The 19,720-nt window shown below is 34.9% G+C and overlaps 1 protein-coding gene across 1 annotated transcript; it reads left to right on the top strand.

Moving 5' to 3' along the window:
* Positions 1 to 11,908: 11,908 nt before the first annotated feature.
* Positions 11,909 to 13,290, top strand: LOC142620362 (uncharacterized). The gene is made up of 3 exons (XM_075793742.1): positions 11,909 to 12,297; positions 12,442 to 12,690; positions 12,837 to 13,290. The coding sequence occupies exons 1-3, from the start codon at positions 11,909 to 11,911 to the stop codon at positions 13,288 to 13,290; spliced, it is 1,092 nt and encodes a 363-aa protein (XP_075649857.1).
* The last annotated feature ends 6,430 nt before the right edge of the window (positions 13,291 to 19,720 follow it).

The following is a 19,720-nucleotide window of genomic DNA, read 5'->3' as shown; positions in this document are numbered from 1 at the left end:
ATATTCATTTTGACCATTTTTTGTTTGATTATGTACTTTCAATGTTTAATTCACTTTTCAATTTGATCCTTCATGAATATGAAAATTTTGAAATGTATATGGCCAATATAAAAATGGAATTTTTTTTTTAAAAAAAAAAGACCAACAAGGCCCAGGGCCGGCCCAAGACAGATTGAGGCTTAATAAAGTGAAAATTTTTAAATGCCATTTTTTTATTTAAATAATATTGAATTCATTTTTTATTTTAAAAATATTATTAATTCTTACTATTTAATACGACTCATTCACCAGAGTAGAGTGAGCTGGTGATACTACAAATATTACTATAAAGGTTTTACAAATTGATGTGTCACTTATAAAAAAAAATTATTCAAACATTCACTTATTATATTGTTTAACTTATACTAATCATATTATTATCACATTAGTTTGTAAGTTTTTTTGTAGTAAAATTCGTAGTAACTTTAGTTTTTTTCATTCACTTAATGGAATTGGGTTAGAATTCTATTAATTCGTTTTTTTGGGTCAAAATGTTATAGTTACTACAAAAAAAATCTTACAATTTGATGTGATAATGAGGTGACACTTTAACAAAAAAAAAAAATGAGTTGAATTACTTCTGGTGATTGGTAACATATCAATTTAATTATGAGATCTTCTTTTTAAATAGATAATTTCAACTTATGCCATCCATTTCTAATGAGAACTCTTTATCATTATACTAAGACACCAATTAGTTTTTAGTGTAACATATCAATTTAATTATGAGATCTTCTTTTTTAATAGATAATTTCAACTTATGTCATCCATTTCTGATGAGAGCTCTTTATCATTATATCAAGACACCAATTAGTTTTTCGTATAAGCGAAGATCAAAAATCAAATCTCTTATTTGATAACAATATAATCCAACGATAGACTTGTCAAAATTCTAAACATGCATCTTTTCAATTTATGAAACCTACGTAGTAAAACTTGTGGTATTGCTAATATAGCTTTAATGTTTTGGACTTTGTGTGGGGGGGGGGGGGGGGAATGGACAACCAAGCTCAAATTATATATATGTATGTGTATATATATATATATATATATATATATAAATATATATATATATATAAAGTTTGGTTCAAGTTACACCTAGTGTAAATTTAAGTAATATTACACTATTTAACAGTTTTTTAATTAAATGTGAATTTTGACAAATAAACCATTGTATAACATTATTTTTGTATATTTTTTATACTTGCGATATTTCAAAGTGATCAAAGGTCAATTATTATATCATCAATCAATTGTTTAAATTCAAATCCTTATAGTTTAAAATAATGCATAAAAAATGAATTTATGGACTAAATGGTAAATAACATCCGATTGACATGAAAATTAGCATGCATGTTAAAAACATATAAAATATGTATTTTTTTTTTTTATAAAGAATGGTATCTAGACCTCTTCGAATATCAAACTATTCTCTTAGGCATGTGCAGTCCTCTCATCCCCCACACACACAAAGTTATTACAGAGAGAAATCTCATATAATTTTAAATAATATTATACCGTTCAATAACTTATTATTAAATTTATATTTTAAAAATATCACTTATGTAATATATATATATATATATATATATATATATATATATATATATATATATATATATATATATATCTAGACACACGCGCCGATCCATCAAATTGAATGCAAATTGAATTTGATAGAGTCCGAATTGAATGCACAAGATATCATTTATGTCCAGTACAGTAGTACCTCCATATATGTACTGGAGTCTGGATCCATTGTATTTAACCATATGCAACGAAATGAAGGATCCAATCCAATACATGCGAAGCACGTGATGTGCCTGTGCCACACTGACCAGTTGTTTTTGTTCACATAGATATATTAGAAGTCGGTTTGGACAGTTGGCAGATCCAGCAGATGATTTGAGTTGTACCTTGGATGTTGACTTTATAGGTCCAAGTCCTTAGCTTTTTTATCTTGAATATAGGTTCTGTTTAGTGGGAATTTTTTCTGGACATGTTTGGATTTCACCACGTGACTATCATTTAATGTATTCAGTGAAAACTTTCATCGGACACAGGCTATATCTTTTTATTTTTTCTTTGAAGATGGAAATAATTCTTCAATGATTAATTAGTTGAATTATAGTTTAATTAGTTGAGTCTAGTTAATAAATGCACTTTTCTTAACCACAAAAAAATAAATAATTGATGCATTTAGACATCATTAATCATCTATTTTAATTATTTTAAAATAAAAAAATTGAAAAAATTATAAATAAAAAAATCTATTACTTTTTTAATTTCCTATAAAAATTTTCAAAACTATTTATTTAATAGTTTGCAGGACAGGGTCCTTAAAAGAAGAGACGCACCCTAATTAAAAAACCTGACGCCAAGGCTGTGACGTGAAATATGATCCAACCAAAATACTAATAAGTCTTTAGGGGACAAGTCTTTGTGTAAGTACTATTCACGACTTTTCTACCACTTTTTCTAGCCACGAAAAAAGTTCATAATTTTTGTGTCACATGATGAGTTGTGCCGCAACTTAGTAATATTAAAAATTAATCGTTAACCCGTATTATACACAGAACTTACTTATTTATGAAATAAATTAAAATAATTTTATAAATTTTAAATTGATTAAGAAATAACATTATTGCATGATTTGTTTTTGTATGACTTCACAATTTATGTTACAATTTGATGAAGAAGTCATTACTTGAGCATGCAATGGCTTACAAAAAATTTATCAGATACTGCAAAAAAATAACTCAAAAATTCAGATATTAAAATTTCTGAAAAACCAAAAAATATTAAAGAATTAGATGATTCACTGCTTAAAAATTATTGAAACAAAAAAATTTATACATGACTCAACAATAGATAAATATAAGAGAAAAATGACTTACATTTAAAAGAATAATTTCAACTATTTCAAACTTTTTTATTTTGTAAAAAACGGTTAAAGAGAGTTTGGTGGTTCACATACAAAAAACACTTTTTAAAAAATATATGAAAAACCATAAATAACTTTTTTTTTAACAAAGTAAAAGAGAAGAAAATAATATAAGAAGAGCTCATACCTTTACTCGATTTAAAAAAAAAAAAAAATATATATATATATATATATATATATATTGGGGTTTGCATTACTTTTATAGTATTCATGATTAACCTCGCAAATTTGGGGATAAATTATCAATGTTTGAGTTTGAGTTTAAGTTGGACTTGTTAGAGAGATAAAATTTCACTCCTTGTTAAGTTTGGATTAAACAAAAATAATTTTGTTTTAAAAAATGATAATAATAAGTTTGAGTTTAAGTTGGACTTGTTAGAGTGATAAAGTTTCACTTTTTGTTAAGTTTGGATTAAACAAAAATAATTTTATTTAAATATTATGCTGATATGAAAAATTGTGAGAGTTTCAGAGACTTTAGATTAATTAAAAATAATTTATTTTCAAAAATGATAATGATGATTTTGAGTTTAATTTGGACTTGTTAGAAAAATAGAGTTTCACTCCTTGTCAAGTTTGGACTAAACAAAAATAATTTATTTAAATAAAATGATAATTTTATTTAAATATTATACTTACGTGAAAAATTGTGAGAGTTTTAAAAATTTTGGTTATATATATAGTACTTTATCATATTCTTATAATTGATCTTCAATTCAACAGGACAATTGACTAAAACTAAAAATACATAAAAATGGTGATTGGTGACTTACTAAAAGGATCTAAGAAATCTTCACCTAAAAGGGCTCCAGGAAAGCTTCAAGCTAAAGTGTGTTGCATTTGTTTTTTTTGGTTAGTTTCACGTGGGGTTTTTACAAGGGAGAGATAAATCCTAACGTGACTCTATTTATGAGTCCTAACGTTTTTTTTTTTTTGTTTTTTTTAATAACAGAGTCTTAATGTATTTAATTTAGATTAAACAAAAATAATTATCTAAAAATAATAATAATGATGAGTTTGAGTTTAAGTTAGACTTATTAAAGTGATAGAGTTTCACTTTTTATTAAGTTTAGATTAAACAAAAATAATCTTATTTAAATAAAATGATATTTTTATTTAAATATTGTGCTAATGTGAAAATTTGTGAAAACTTCAGAGACGTCATTTTATATATATATATATATATATATATATATATAGATTAAAATTTTCCCTCACAAAAAAAAAAATCAATTAGATTTTAATTGAATCTCAATTGTGGGTTACGTGTCTCATTTAATTTTAAATTTCTGTGCCAAGTTAGTTATTGAGTGTAAAAATAAAATAAAAATCCAAAGCCAATTAGATTCTAAATTCGATTTCAATTAGAATCCAATTTTGCACTACATGCCTATCTACTTTTTTAACTTTTGTAGCAAGTGAATTATTGAGTGCAAAAATCGAAAAGTTTAAATCTAATTAAATTCTAAAAAATGAAAAATCATTATATATTTTAGAAATGTATGATTTAAAAATGGGAAATCACGCTTTGCCCACCTGTGGTTTTTCCCAAAAACACTTTGCTTACTTGTAGTTTAAAAATTGACACTTTACTCACCTGAGATAAACTCTGTTTCTCTCCCATTACCCACCTCTGTTAAAAATAGGGGTAAATTTGTAACTGTGCTACCCTTTTATGTCTCTCTCCTCTTAAAACATAAAAAACAAAAAAAATTAAGGGAAAAGAAAATCTAAAAGCTAGGTTTTATAAAAAAATAAAACCTAGCTTTTAGATCTTAAACATGATATTGACCCATCACAACAATGCTCCGAACTTTCAATATGATCAAAATCAAAGTTTGTTATGTCAAAACAGTGCTCTGGACTCTCACATAAGGGGTGGGCCTCACATGTTGGTCCCCCTATGAAGCCCACCCCCTATGTGAAAGCTCGGAGCACTACTCCAGGACTATGTAAGTATTTTTCATCCAAGTCAGGGTCTTCCTACAAAAATAAATTATATATATACACAAACACACTAAACTAACCTATTTTGACCATCCTAAAAAAATATTAACACTTTGACTTGATGATTACAAGAATTTGGGTTCAACAAGATGCTATGTCCACAACATGATCACAAATAAGTTCACAACAAATCCTATGTGATAAGCTGATGTCACTTTTTTACTCACTAATAATAGCATGTCACACAAGATTTGTTGTGAAAATGTTGTAAACGTAGTATTACTCCAAAAATAACTCCCCCTAAAGGACCTAAACATAATCCTTAACCCCTTAAACAAAAAATAAAGGCTTAAATAATAACAATTATTAACCCAAAAAAAAAACAAGACTAGGCCAAACAACAAGTGAACAAATTAATTCAACAAAAATCCTATTCAAAAACTAAAAAATAAAAATACATAATCATTCAAATTTGTAACTCGTTCAATCCTTTACATAAAAATAATCGTTAATTTCATTTTTCCCAAAAAAATGGATAACAAGAGAAATACCGTGGTCATGAGTTCTTCTTGATGAAGCCGACAATTATGCTATCTTTAGCTTTGCAGTCGCAACAATTTTTCTCTCTTTAGTAACTCGGGTCAATTGTAACAAGTATTATTTCTCTCTCTCTCTCTCTCTCTCTCTCTCTCTCTCTCTCCATTTTTTTCTTCTCTATTATCATTTCATACTCTCTCACTTCTCAATTTCTGTTTTATCTCTTATCAATCATTTTTTTTCCTTTTTCTCTTTGTTAGTAGAAGGAAATTGTAATGGTTTATTTATTTGCATTTTTTTTGTGACGTTAATATATTTAAGTTATCTCTTTTTATATATTTTTTTTTTATCATTTAACTTGTAAGGACCTAAATATCTAACAGCCTAGGCCTACTTAGAACAATGAGTTATACAGTTCAACTTAGGCTCAAATCAATAAATTTATAAGAGAGGGAAATCAAACAACAAGAGAGGGCTTAGCCCGAGGATGAGAATCAAGAAGTAAGACTTTGTATTCAAGAATATGTAGGTAAATGTCTTAAGGCAAGCTTGCCCGAGGAGGCCAATATTACACAAAACAATACACTCTTCATGCTCTTCTCTCAATGTTCTTATATTGACTCTTCTTTTTTTGATCTTGTGTCTGAGTCTCTTTCTTTGGAAACTTTCTTTTTCTTATATACTCTCCCCTACTTCACATCTTGACCCCCCATCTTTACCTAACCAAATTCTCATCGTGACACCTGCCCCTTTAAACATCTGATGAAGGTGGTAGAAGGAGATGCTTAGTTGTGAATCGCACTATTCAGGTCACTTCCTCATCAATGCAACTGATAAAGCTATTACCCACCATGTAATGTGGAGGCAACAAATTACTTCAAACTAGGAACTCTCCCTATGATCTCTGATTTTCTATCATCAGATCCCTCCTCCCACTAGGAATGCCTCAGAGTCCTTTTGACTCATCCCATCCTCTCCCCTGGCAACCTTCCTCCTCGGACTTGTGGCTTAGGGCATCCCCCACTATTACTGCAACTCTTCAACTTCATTCTCGGTCCTTGGGCACCAACATAAGTGTTTTAGTGACCATTCTAAAAAACATTTCTAGAGCCGTCACTGATATAAAAAATATTAAATTAGTATAAATTTTTTATAATTATTTTAAAACAATAAAATCATTTTTTGAAAAAATAAATTTAAATAAGAATGGATATAAATTAAATTTTTAGAAAAAGAAACTAAACAATTTTTTTTCCTCAGTTTCTCTTACTTACCAACCAAAAAAATAAAATAAAATACACACCACCAAGACAAAAAATAAAATTTTCTTATCACCAACCAAATAGAACAAATGATTAAAAAAACTAAAATAAAATTTTCTTTCACTTGCTTAGATTTTCTCCCTTACTACGGAAGGTCATGGCCATGGTAAAGGTGAAACTTGATTTTATGTGATACTCGAGGGTTTCAAACTTTTTTCTAATTGTCATGGAAAATTCATAGGGTGGTCAAACAAACTCAACTAGAAAAACAACTTTACTGTCAACACAGAAAATGAAAATCACACTCAAACTCACAAGTCACAACCATACTCTCAAATAATCCAAGTTATTTGGGCCATAGTCTATAGACTTAAAAGGCACATAAAATCAAGGTCCACCTTTACCATGGCCATGGAGTCATTTTCCTTGATCTGGCTTGTTTGGTTAAGTAGAAAATGTCTGTAAGTGAAAGAAAAATTTATTTTGTTTTTAGTCATTTGTATTTACGTATTGGTGAGAATAAAATTTTATAGGGTAATGTTCCATTCACAACAAATTTTAGGTAACAAATTATTACTAATAAGTAAAAAAAAAATAATTTTATTAGTAGGCTTAAATTACAACTAATAACAATTTTTTTTAAGAAAAAAAAAATCAATCAATATTTATCAACTACAATTTGTTAAAAAAAGTATTGTAGACGTAGTGTTACTAAATTCTATATTATTTTTGGTGGTTTATTTGTTTTAATCGGTGAGCAAGTATGAGAAATTGGGGGGAAAATTGTATTTTAATATGTTTCTATAAAGGACGAAAAAGCTTAATGGAAGGACTAGATAAGAAGGTTGTGATGACCTATGGATGAATAGTTCTCTGGTTAGGAAATAGCTTCCTACCTGTAACATAAGAGTCCCTTCTCCTCGGAGAAGGACGCGTCGTATCCCCTTAGCAACACAGTTGCTAGGAGGCTAGTGGGGTTTATTTTTCAAGGGTACAGGGAAACAGTCTCATGGAGGAGCTTTCCCAAAGGTGGAAGAAACTCTCCCTAACAGATGCAGAGGGATCAAAGTTCGATTTGTCCAAAGAAAAACACTTACCTGAATTTTTTCTGGCGCGGGGAAGTTCTTCACCCGTAGAGCGATAAACACCGAAGCCCTTGCAAAAACATTCCAACCCTTGTGGAGAACACGATGAAACTTTGAGATAAGGGCAGCCGGCGATAATATAGCTCTCTTCGCTTTTGAGCTAGAAGCGGACGTGGAGAAGGTATTGCAGGGAGAGCCGTGGACATATGATAGGCACCTAGTGGTGGTAAAACGATACGATGGTCGGACGCCGGTGAAGGAACTCAACTTCTGAAAAACGGCTTTTTGGGTACAGGTCCATGACCTCCCTTTCTCTTTACTGACAAGGGAGGTCGCTCTGAGCTTAGGGGCGACTCTGGGAATGGTGAACAAGGTCGTGGACAACTCAAAGATGCAAGGAGGAAACTTTATACGAGTTCGCATTGTGGTGGACATCTCAAAGTCGTTAAGCAGGGGTCGGCAAGTGTCATAGGACCAAGACAAGGAAGGTTGGGCCTCTTGCCAATACGAAAGGCTACCAAACCTGTGCTATTGGTGTGGTAGCCTCACCCACGACGACAAAGAATGTGTGGTGTGGCTGAGCAGTCAAGGCAGCCTCTCAACGACGGACTAGCAATATGGACCATGGCTTCGCGCTTCTCAGTTCAACGGAGCAAAGAAATCAGTGGTAGAGGTCCTGGGCTTTGACAAGTCAGTGAGTGACAGAGCCAAAGCCACGACACCGTTGGAACGCCGAACACCCACCATGGCCACGGTAGTAAAGGAAACCCGCAGTAGGGAGCTGGGGAGCGCAACAGAGGGGGAGGCCGAAACTATGGAGGTCCTCGCTCAAACCTTCATGGACGTCGTGAGCAGCGGCGCTCCCCAATCCCGCGGCGGTACAACGAGGCCTGAGGAGACAACAACGCAGCAAAAAGTCTCGGATTTCGAGGATTGTGTCAGGGACAATAATGACGCTGCAAACGCCACCCCGGTGTTTACGCTCTCAAGTTCTGCAGATTTCGGAATCCACGCTGATAACATAGGAAAAAATCAGCTTCTCCGTGACAACACTTCTATGCCTTTGGATTTTGATTCTGACTCACAGGATTTAAGGAGGGATAAGGGAGTTCTTAATGGCACACAGGAATTAAGGAGGGATAAGGGAGATTTTTATGTCAGAGAAGATACTAGTGCCTCTCCAGAGTCTTCCTACGTGGTGGGCCAAGTTGACAACTCCAATGATAGTATAGTAGGCTTGCTTAAGCCCAACCAAAATGAAAATAAAAATAAGGCGGCTTTAAAAACAAAAAATGGGCCTCCCACAATTAAGTCCAATCCAGCCACAAGGAGAAGCCCACGTAAACGCATTCTCTTAAGTGCACAGGATGTACCACGTACGAAGGAGGGTGCCATGCAATCAGATAAAGAGTACGTAGTTAAAAGGAAACAACAGCATGCATGCACATCATTTGATGAGAGTTTAGAAATTAAAAAGAAGATGCGTATGGAGGAGGAAACTAGGCAATTCAGTGCTTTGTTAGCTAAGCACTTGGGATCGACAGAGGCTGTTGGGCAGCCCCGCTGGCCACAATGAGTCTATTAAGTTGGAACTGTCAGGGGCTTGGGAACTGTCTGTCAGTTAACGCCTTGGAAAAGGTTGTTCAAAAAGAAGATTCCAAACTAGTCTTCCTCATGGAGACTAAGTTAGATAAGAAGGATTGGATGGATATGGTTAAGGAAAAATGCAATATGAAGGACGGCCTGGTTGTTCCAAGTATTGGTAAGAGCGGGGGCTTGGCTTTATACTGGAAGGATGGGGTAACGGTGATGGTTCAATCGTACTCTCAAACACATATTAATGCTTTAGTGGATGGGGGGCAGACGTGGGGTGGTGGCATTTTACCGGCTTCTACGGGAACCTAGACACAGCCAAGCGCCCAGAGTCCTGGGCTAAACTTAAATATCTCAAGGGTGTCTCTACGCTGCCTTGGATGAAAATTGGAGATTTAAATGAGATTACTAGTGCTTCGGAGAAGGAGGGAGGTAGCGTCAGGCCGAGACAGCAAATGGCGAATTTCAATGAGACCATAAGTTCCTGTGGTCTGCGTGATTTAAGGTACAATGGTCCTAAGTTTACCTAGAACTACGAGAGGACAAATGGTGTGCGGATACGTGAGAGGCTGGATAGAGCGTTGGCCACCCCCGAATGGGTCAGGTTGTTTCCATTGGCAAAGTTATACCACTTATCATCACCGGTATCAGACCATGCCCCCCTAGTGTTACGCATGGTCCCTAAGCTGAGGGGCAGAAGACAAAAGAAAATATTTCAGTTTGAATCAATGTGGTTGAAAGACCAACGGTGTGAACAAGTGGTATTTGATGCATGGCAAAAAGGATTGAGTTCAAGTGAAGGCAATACATTACAGACCTGCCTGGATCAATGCAGGTCTAGTCTGGATCACTGGAATAAAATGGTTTTTGGACATGTGGGTAAAAAGGTGGCTGAGTTCCAAAAGAAAGTAGAATGGCTAGAGCTTCAACCTTCATCAACTGAGACTAACCAAGCCTTGAGAAGTATGTCCGAACTGAATAGTTGGCTTGACAAGAAGGATGAAATGTGGAGACAACGATCAAGGCTTAATTGGTTCCAAGTTGGGATAAGAACACAAGTTTTTTCCATGCGAAGGCTTCCTCTAGGCAAAAGAAGAACCTCATTACCGGTATGTTTGATGATGAGGCAGTGTGGCAAGAAGAGGAGATGAAGGTTGAGGAAATTGTCATGGGACACTACCAAAATCTTTTTCAATCAAACAACCCCATGGAATTCATGGAGCTACTTGCTACCGTCCAAAGAAAGGTAACCCTACCATGAATCACCAGCTCACCAAAGAATACAGCGTTCAAGAAGTGAAGGCTGCTCTAAAGCAAATGCATCCACTTAAAGCACCAGGCCCGGATGGGATGCCTCCCCTGTTTTACCAGCACTTCTGGCCTACCTGTGGGAATGTGGTCTCTAAGATTGTCCTGAACTTCTTAAACCAAGGTATCTCTCCCCCAAACTTATGAAACTCATTGTATTAATTCCTAAGGTCAATGAACCTAAAAGAGTGACTGATTACAGACCTATAAGCCTGTGCAATGTCATCTATAAGATTGCATCAAAGGTTATTACAAACAGGCTAAAAAAGATTCTTCCCTCTATCATCAGTGAAACCTAAAGTGCTTTGTGCACGGCAAGTTGATCACCGACCATGTACTTGTCACCTTCGAAACTATGCACCACATTAGCAATAAGAAGACAGGAAAAATGGGGGAGATGGCGCTTAAACTGGATATGAGTAAGGCATACGATAGGGTAGAATGGGGGTGCTTGGAGAAAATTATGGAGAAGCTGGGCTTTGATCAGAGGTGGAGGAGACTGGTCATGAGATGTGTGAGGACTGTCACGTATTCAATCAAAATTAATGGTAGCCTGAGAGGCCATATTACTCTGTCAAGGGGCATCCGTCAGGGAAACCCATTATCTCCATATCTTTTCTTGCTGTGTGCAGAAGGGCTTTCAGCTCTTTTAAAGGATACAGTGGCTTGCGGCAACATGAAAGGAGTTTCGATGTGCCGTGGGGGTCCCAATTTATCTCACCTATTTTTTGCAGATGACAACCTCATATTTTGTAAAGCTTCCTTGGCCGAATGTGATGCACTCCAGAAGGACCTTCATGTGTACGAGAAAGTTTCTGGTCAACAATTGAACAGAGAAAAAACCTCCCTCTTCTTTAGCAACAATACCCCTACCTCTATCAACGAAGACATTAAAGGTCGATTCGAAGCACAAGTGATCAAACAACGTGAGAAATACTTAGGCTTACCTTCCTTGATGGGTAGGAACAGGCGTAGCTCTTTCAATGACATAAAGGAAAAAGAGGGCAAGAAGTTGGCAGGCTGGAAGGAGAAGATGATATCCAAGGCAGGCAAGGAAGTCTTAATTAAGGCAATGGCTTAAGCAATCCCCACCTACACAATGAGCTGCTTCAAAATTTCAGACACCCTTTGTGACGACCTAACCAGTTTGATAAGGAATTTCTGGTGGGGTTAAAAAGCGGATGAGAAGCATCATGGTTACTCAGGCCATGGTTAGGGAAGGGATTAAATGGAGAGTTGGCAACGGTAGGAACATCCGGGTATGGGTGGACAGGTGGCTGCCTTCAGGCCCAACTCACAGAGTGGCTTCCCCCAGGTTATTTCTACACCCGAACACTCTGGTTGGGGAGCTCATAGACCAAGAAAATGCCAGATGGAAACTAGATGTCCTGGCTCCCTTATTTCTCCCATACGAGGATGATATCATACAGAGTATACCCTTGAGCTCCCGTATTCCGGAAGATAATCTTGTATGGGCGGAGTCACCAAACAGAAAGTTCAATGTCCGTAGTGCATATGCAACAGCAACAAGACTCTCACTACACCCCCACAGAGGCGCTAGCTCGGATTTGGGTCTAGGTTGGCAATTTTGGAATAAGCTATGGGCCCTTCCCCTCCCACATAAGATTAGACACTTCGCATGATGAGCTTGTCGCGACATTCTACCCACCAAGATAAACCTCCTAAAGTGGAAAGTTGTGTAGGACAGCCTCTGTGATGGTTGTAGGTTGGAAGTCGAAACAACGAAGCATGCTTTCCTTACCTGCCCAAGAGCACGTAAGGTGTGGGCTTGCTCAAAAATTGTATTTCCGAGTGGTGCTCTCTCTTTGTCCTCCTTCTATGATTTAATATGGAAGATGCTTATGATGGACCAAGTTGATGTGGACAGGGTGGCCCGGGTGGTCACTTTAGCATGGGCAATATGGCATAACAGAAATGAAGTTAGACAAGGAGCTCAGAGGAAAACAGGCAACGAGTTGGTGAGATGGGCGGCATCCTACTTAGAAGAATATAGTGTTGCCACTACTGCATAATCAAACATGGAGCCTATCATGCAAAGTACCGCGGCATGGTCCCCACAACCCCGGCCTTTGTTCAAAATAAATGTTGATGGTGCGGTAGCTACCGCAGCAAAGATGGTAGGATTGTAGGTGTTGGTGTGATTGTTAGAGATGAGCTGGGTAGGGTGGAGGCTGCGATGTGCAGGAATCTGAACACCCCTTTAGGTGCCATTAAGACCGAATCCATGGCTATTGAGGCTGGGTTGTTGTTTGCAAAAGATATCGGCATCCAGGACATTATGGTGGAGAGTGACTCCTTAATCTTGGTCAAAGCTCTGAATGGAACTTTTGTTCCACCATCTGCGGTCTCAATAGTTGTACAAGGTATTCTGGACCATAGCTTGAGCTTCTATAGGGTGGAATTCTCACACGTTAAAAGGCAAGGGAACAGGCCGACTCATGTATTAGCAAAACATGCTCTTAGCATTGTTGATTTTATTGCATGGATTGAAGAGGTGCCTTGCTTTCTAGAGCAAACCCTTATCCACGATGTAACATCTCAAGTTTTTCATTAATATCATTCTCAGTATTCCTATCAAAAAAAAAAAAAAGATAAGAAGGTTGTGACGCCAAGGCTATGACGTCATGTTTATGTTTTCTCTTTTCTGTAATTAAACAAGCATGTCCTACTGTCCAGAATTGATTAATATATATATATATATATATATATATATTCTGATACCATAAAGGGGGAAGGACGACAGCGCAGAAGGCGGAAGCATAACAGATAGCAGATATATGGAATAATTCAAAGTAAATAATAATTGAAAGTAAGGCGGTAGAACCAGCTAAGCAGTTGTATATCAAAATAATTCAAAGTATTGAAAACAGCAGTTGTTTATTGAATATACATCAAAATACTTACAGTAGTAGTAGCAACAAGATTACAGCGATCAACAGGTTGGGTAAACAGTACAAGGCTTGAAAGCTAGTCCTGGTTCCTAGTTACAAGCTTTGTGTAATCAGTGAGATATCTTGATCTAAGGAGGTCCTAGAGAGAGTTCTAAGGGAAATCCTAGAAAAAGATTCTGAGTTTAACAATAAGGGACAACCCCCCTTATATAAGTGAATAAAGTAGTAAATAGTACAAAGTAAATAGTGACATTTTACTATTCACATCAGGACCCGTGAGGGGCAATAGGAGCGCAATATCCGGAAGGAATTGGATCAGCTTTTTTGAGACCGAAAGTAGTTTGGCATGCTGTGCCGAAAATATCAGCAAAATAGCTTTATCTTTTCGAAAAGCCTGTATCTTGGAATAGTCAATAATGGAGGAGTGATGGTGCCAATATAGTCAACAAGGGATCATTATTGTCGGGAAAGCATTTCCAATAGTAACTATCCAATAAGGAAATCTTGTATTGGAATCACTATACTTCTAGGTAGAAGTTGCATCAGACGGGTAACCAGCATAAGGATCTTCTGGAGAGGGATCCCATGGGGGATCATCATTGCATTCATATTCATGATAAGTTGAATATTGGTTACAGAAACCACAATACATTAATGGTTCATGTACAGGATCTCTTGTGAGAAATATTCTTGGGTCATCATGTTCTTCCCATTGTAAATGCCAGACCGCAGAAGCATAAGGTTTGTTAACAAAAACAGAAATTCTATCTGTACAACCAAAGAAATGGTAGTCTTTCCATAATTCTTCAGAGACATCAAGAATTCGATTATTAAAGTAACTTCTCCAACATTCAGCAAGAGCATAGGGATGTTTATAGGAAACATAAGCATTTCCTTCATACCATTGGCCTTGGTGAGTATATCCATTAATAAGAACAAGATGCTTGGAAGGTTGAACATTCATCCAATTTTTCTTTTCCCATTTGGGCAAAGTACTCCAACGTCGGATTGAAACATAAGGGGTTGCTGCAACATTTGCAACAGCCTTTTGGATAATATCAGGGAACTGGTTAATTTGATCATGACTCGTTAATTTGATGAGTCTGACAAAACCAAATTCAAACATTTGAGAAAGCCAAAAAGGATCATTATCAGAACCATCTTCATAATTAATCAAAAGGCCAGGGAAAGGATGAGTTTTTTCATGTACTCTGAGACTGCTCCCAAAGTATTTTCCCCATTTCTTTTTCAGGTAGCCTCTGTTAGGGCCATCAGGTTCAACAATAGTAGGGGCAATTGAGACAAGGGTTTTGAAATGTTTTAAGCAAAGATCAAGATCTTTAGTCATAGCCTTGCTTTCAAAAATACAAGTTTGTACTTCTGGAGGCAAGTTGGCAACAGCACTTTTAAGCAAAGATTGGTTTTTTAGACTCAATCTAGCAAAATCAGTACCCATTATAGTCTTTCTATCCATTGAATGGATTTCCTCTTTGCCAAAGAGTTGACTAAGCAGGTTTGATTTATCATGATAGTTTTGAGCGTAAACAAGGCAATTAAAAAGCTGGTCGGCAAAGGCTGCATTTTCAATAGTAGGGTCAACAATTTGGGTAGCAAGGTTAACAAGGTGAATTTCAAGTGCTCTCATGGTTTTGTTGAATAGTTTGTGGTGGTCTGAAGAATGGGTAGCTTGAAGATTGTCTAGAATGAATTTAATGGAATCTGGTAATTCACTATAGATTCCATTATGGAATTGCAAGTCTGTGTTCAATACTTCCTGTAAAGTTAATATGATATCACCACTGGAATATGTCACCTCTGTTGGGACAAATTCCTGAAGGGATGTTGCATTACTGGATTTTACTCCAGAAGATGCGCCTTCATGCATTACAAAAGGGTATCCCGCTGGGAACCTTTCGTCTTGAGGAAAGTCATGTGCAAGTGCTTTCCCCTTGTCCCTCTTCTCTGCCGAAGAAATCATAATATTCCACTTAATAGTGGTAGTATTAAATCTTACTTTGTCCTGCCAAGTAAGGGAGAGGATGTTAAGCTAGTTGGCCATAGTTAATAGTATGATAGAATATTTTTTGGAAAAGTAAGAGTAAATAGTATCAATAAAATTCTTTTGAAAAGTATGAGTAAATAGTATCATTAGAATGCTTTTGAAAAGGTCAATAGTAATATATATTGGTTGTGCCGGACAATGAGTGTTAGGATGACAATGATTGTGTTGGAGAATATTGTGGTAAGAGTGTTGGAGAATATTATTGTAGGAAGATAACATGTTACGGATAATTTTGGACCAAAGCAAAGACTTGGTCAAAAGCCTAATGCAAAGAATGCTTTTTTGAGTTTTGCCATCCGTAGGAACCATAGGAAATCCTTTGGTGAAGATATACCTTTCACTAGGGATTTTGTCGTCATGCAAGTAGTCAACAAGAGAGATATCCATATTATCAGGATATCTATCATTCATTAGGACACTGTGACAATCGGCAATTATTGTTGGCAGCAAATGAGTAGAGAGTTGTCCACCAGCCTTCTTAGAGCTATCCTTTTGTTTAATAAAGTTAAGATGTTTATTAATATTATGAGTTTCACACTTTGCACAAAATTTGAATTTTACTTTTTGTCCAAAAGGATCAGTAGTAATCCCATCATTTTCAGTAAGAAAAGGATACAAAGAATCAATAAAAGGCAAACCAAGAATTACTTTATCAGTCATGTTTTTAACAAGTACAAAGGGAATTTTGAAGCAAACATTATCATGGCAAATATGAGCATTATTTAATTCATACTTGATTTTCATTTTAGTTCCATTAGCAGAAACTAATCTTTCAGCAAATTTTTCAAAATATTTAGAAGGAATCAGTCCTTCTTGAATACAGTTAACATCAGCACCAGAATCAATCATAGCAACAACATCAAAAGCATAATCATGAGCAACAACGATTTTGACTTTAGTGTACCATTTAGGCAGCATATGTTTAACAAGAGACAATTGATTATCAATCAAATTAATCAAGGTACAATCAGAAACATTACCAGAAGGAGAAGCCTGTTGATCGGATACATCTCCGTCCTTTTGCTCATCATCATCAGATTGGTGCTTATCCATAGTTTTATCAATTTTTAGAATTAACAATTCTTGTTTAAGATGGTCATTATCATGTTTAATAGTTTTATCATCATTTTTTAATTGAATTATTTCTTGTTTAACAGTTTTTATTTCATGTTGAAGGTCATTAACAGTTATTTCTTTTGATTTATTTTTATTAAATCTTTTCAGAGTTTCTTCAAAACTTATTGTAGAATTAGGTCTTTTAAGCTTATCTTCTTTTGTTAAGTTTTTCAAAAACTTGTCAAGATAATCTTTCTGTAAATTAGGGTCTTCAATTTTACTTATCATTGTTAATAGTAAATCATCATTCTCTTTACTTTTGATTAACATTTTAACAGATTTAATCACATTACAACAAGAATCTTTACAGCTAAGTTTAATATTAGGAGATTTAGAAACATCACTAGGGGAGTGATAATCAGAATCAGATCAGGAGGAAAAATCCTCTTCAAAGGAATCAGTTGAAGCAGTAGATTCAAGAATCTGAAATAATTCATTTTGATCATTATTATTAATGTTCAACATGTTCAACTTATTTTTCAACTTACCAGGCTTTTGGTTACAGTCTTTACTGAAATGGTCAAATTTGCCACAGTTAAAGCACTTACATTTACCTAATCTCTGTTTATCATATTTTCGAAAAGCAGATTTGTTTTTTGCATAAAAATCATTGGGTTTAACAAAGTGGGTTTTGTATCTTTTATGCTTTTTATGGGAATAACTTTTGTAAACCTTATCATGTTTACTTTTTCCTTTTTGCCTAGAAGGGGCAATAGGAGGTAAACCATATTATTCACAGAAATTACCCATTTCATATTTAGCTTTCTTTTTATCTTTTAACTGTTGTTTTAACCATTTTTCATCATTGCACATATTAATTCCAATTTTCTTAATAGTGCTGAAAATATCACCATAGGTTAAATTATCAAAGTCAATAGAATCATTTTTACCAATTAATTCATTTTTTACCTTATGAGCAAAAATAGGAGGCAGACCGTCAATAAACTTCTCTTTCCAATAAGGCTTCGTAGAGTCTTTTCTAAGCATGACTCTGGAAGTAAATACATCCTGGTACCATTTGTAATCAGACATAGTAGGACATCTCAAATTATTCAAATAGTCAGAAATTCGAGACGAAATATTGGAAGGAGTACCAACAAAATGTTTAAGAATGGTGTAAACCAAAGTATTAACACCGTCAAGAACACCACGGTTAATATTTTGATCAAAAATAGGCATACCATCAGTATCTCTTTTAACAGCATGTTTAATAGATTCTCTGGATTCTTCTGTGAGATGTGAATCCCACCATCCGCGAAGACAACCAGTAAAACCAGATGCAAGCAAATCAACAATATCAAGATGATCAAGATTGTCATGGTTATTTATGTATGCAATATCAACCATAGACATGTGAGCCATTTTGTTAATAATTTCTTGTTCAGACAAACCATCAATATTCCATTCATAAAGTTTATCAGCAGAAACAGAAAATTGAGTTTGAGAAGATCTTTCTTCAAACTGTACATCAGGAGAGTGGGTTTAGAATACCAATTTTTTTGTAAAAGACGTGGGATTGGGTTTTCCAACAAATCTTTTAATTTTTGGTAAACTTATGCCATCATCAAAAGCATTTTTGGAAGATTTTGAAGATAATGAGTCAGAATTTATGTCGTCATCAGAAACAATTTCTTTCTCATTTCTTGAAATAGCACAAGCAGCGCTTCTAGAAGTAGAAGTTTGCTCGGTTTTAACTTTTAAATCAGCAAGCATTTTTTCAATCTTTTCAACAATTGATCCTTGGAAATTAACTAAATCAAAAGTCTTACTCTGAGAAGTTTTAAAATCAATATTTTTTCTTTGACTGGGTAAATCAATCAAAGGTTTCTCGGGTTTTGAAACAGCAGGTTTTTCATCAATTTTTTCTTCAATACGGTCAAGCTGTTGACCAATAATATGCAAAGATTCATTAGTAAAATTGTTTTGTTCAATAATGACAAAAACAGGAGTTTTATCATCAGCAATTTTGAAAGGGGAGGCTTTCACCTCAGTACTTTCTTTATCACTTTTGCAAGTAATCAAAACAATTTCAAGGGGTGGATGACTGGATTTAACAACAGTTTTATCATGTTTAACAAAAGCAGAATTTTTTTATTACGTTCAAGTAATTGGTATGAACCTCATTTCTTGAAACATAATAATTCTCAAGATAGTCAAAAAACAAAATATGTTGTTTTAACAAATTCATTTTTTCTCTCCATTTCTTTTTGATTCTGTCTTTCTCAGACTGAGCAAAAGTACTTTGGTAATACTTTCTTTTATCACGGTTTGCTTTAGAAAAGAATTCATTACTCAAAGCAACCATATCAATTTGAAAAGCAGGGGTTTCAACATCCATATCCATCAAATTTATCACACGCAAATGTTTGAAAAGAGGAGGAGTTTCAATGGGTGGAAAATCAAATCCAGAAGGAGCCTCAGATTTTGCATCTTCTTCTTCTTCTTAATCATATTTTGGGAGAAATTCAGGTTTAGTTGAATAATAAGTATTGCTAACCTGGGAATTGTTGCTAGCAACTCCTTTTAGCTTTAAATCAAGTGGGTCAAAATTCTTTTTCAAAAATTCGTCAACATCAGCATTTCTTTTAACAACACTTTCAGATCCAACAAAGGACTTTCTTCCTTCATTGATTCTTAAAGGTTTGTGAGTAGGAAAACATTTGGTATCATCAAAAAATATTTTAACAGTTCCATCAGTATATTGTGCAATTTTAGTAAGATCAAGTTCATCAAAAACAGGTTTAACAGGTGGTGCTACTTGTTCCAAAGTCTATTCTTTGGGAAGAGTAATATCTTGCCATTGAATCATTTTAGGGACTTGGATCTTAACATCAGGGGTGGAACATTGAATCAACATAGTTTTTCCAGCAGGATCACGTCCTCTAGACCGAGGAGTTAGCTGGGAATCAAGCAAT

The sequence above is a fragment of the Castanea sativa genome, chromosome 12 (genome assembly GCF_040712315.1).
Source record: "Castanea sativa cultivar Marrone di Chiusa Pesio chromosome 12, ASM4071231v1".
Taxonomy (NCBI): Eukaryota; Viridiplantae; Streptophyta; class Magnoliopsida; order Fagales; family Fagaceae; genus Castanea; species Castanea sativa.
Note: the sequence above shows the minus strand (reverse complement) of the source record. Positions and strands in the feature narration are given on the sequence as shown.

Coding starts and splice junctions, on each gene's coding strand:
- LOC142620362 (XM_075793742.1), top strand. CDS start 11,909: ATGGTTACTCAGGCCATGGTTAGGGAAGGGATTAAATGGAGAGTTGGC. Junction 12,298..12,441: donor TCGGATTTGGGTCTAGGTTG/GCAATTTTGGAA, acceptor TGATGGTTGTAG/GTTGGAAGTCGAAACAACGA. Junction 12,691..12,836: donor CAGAGGAAAACAGGCAACGA/GTTGGTGAGATG, acceptor ATGGTGCGGTAG/CTACCGCAGCAAAGATGGTA.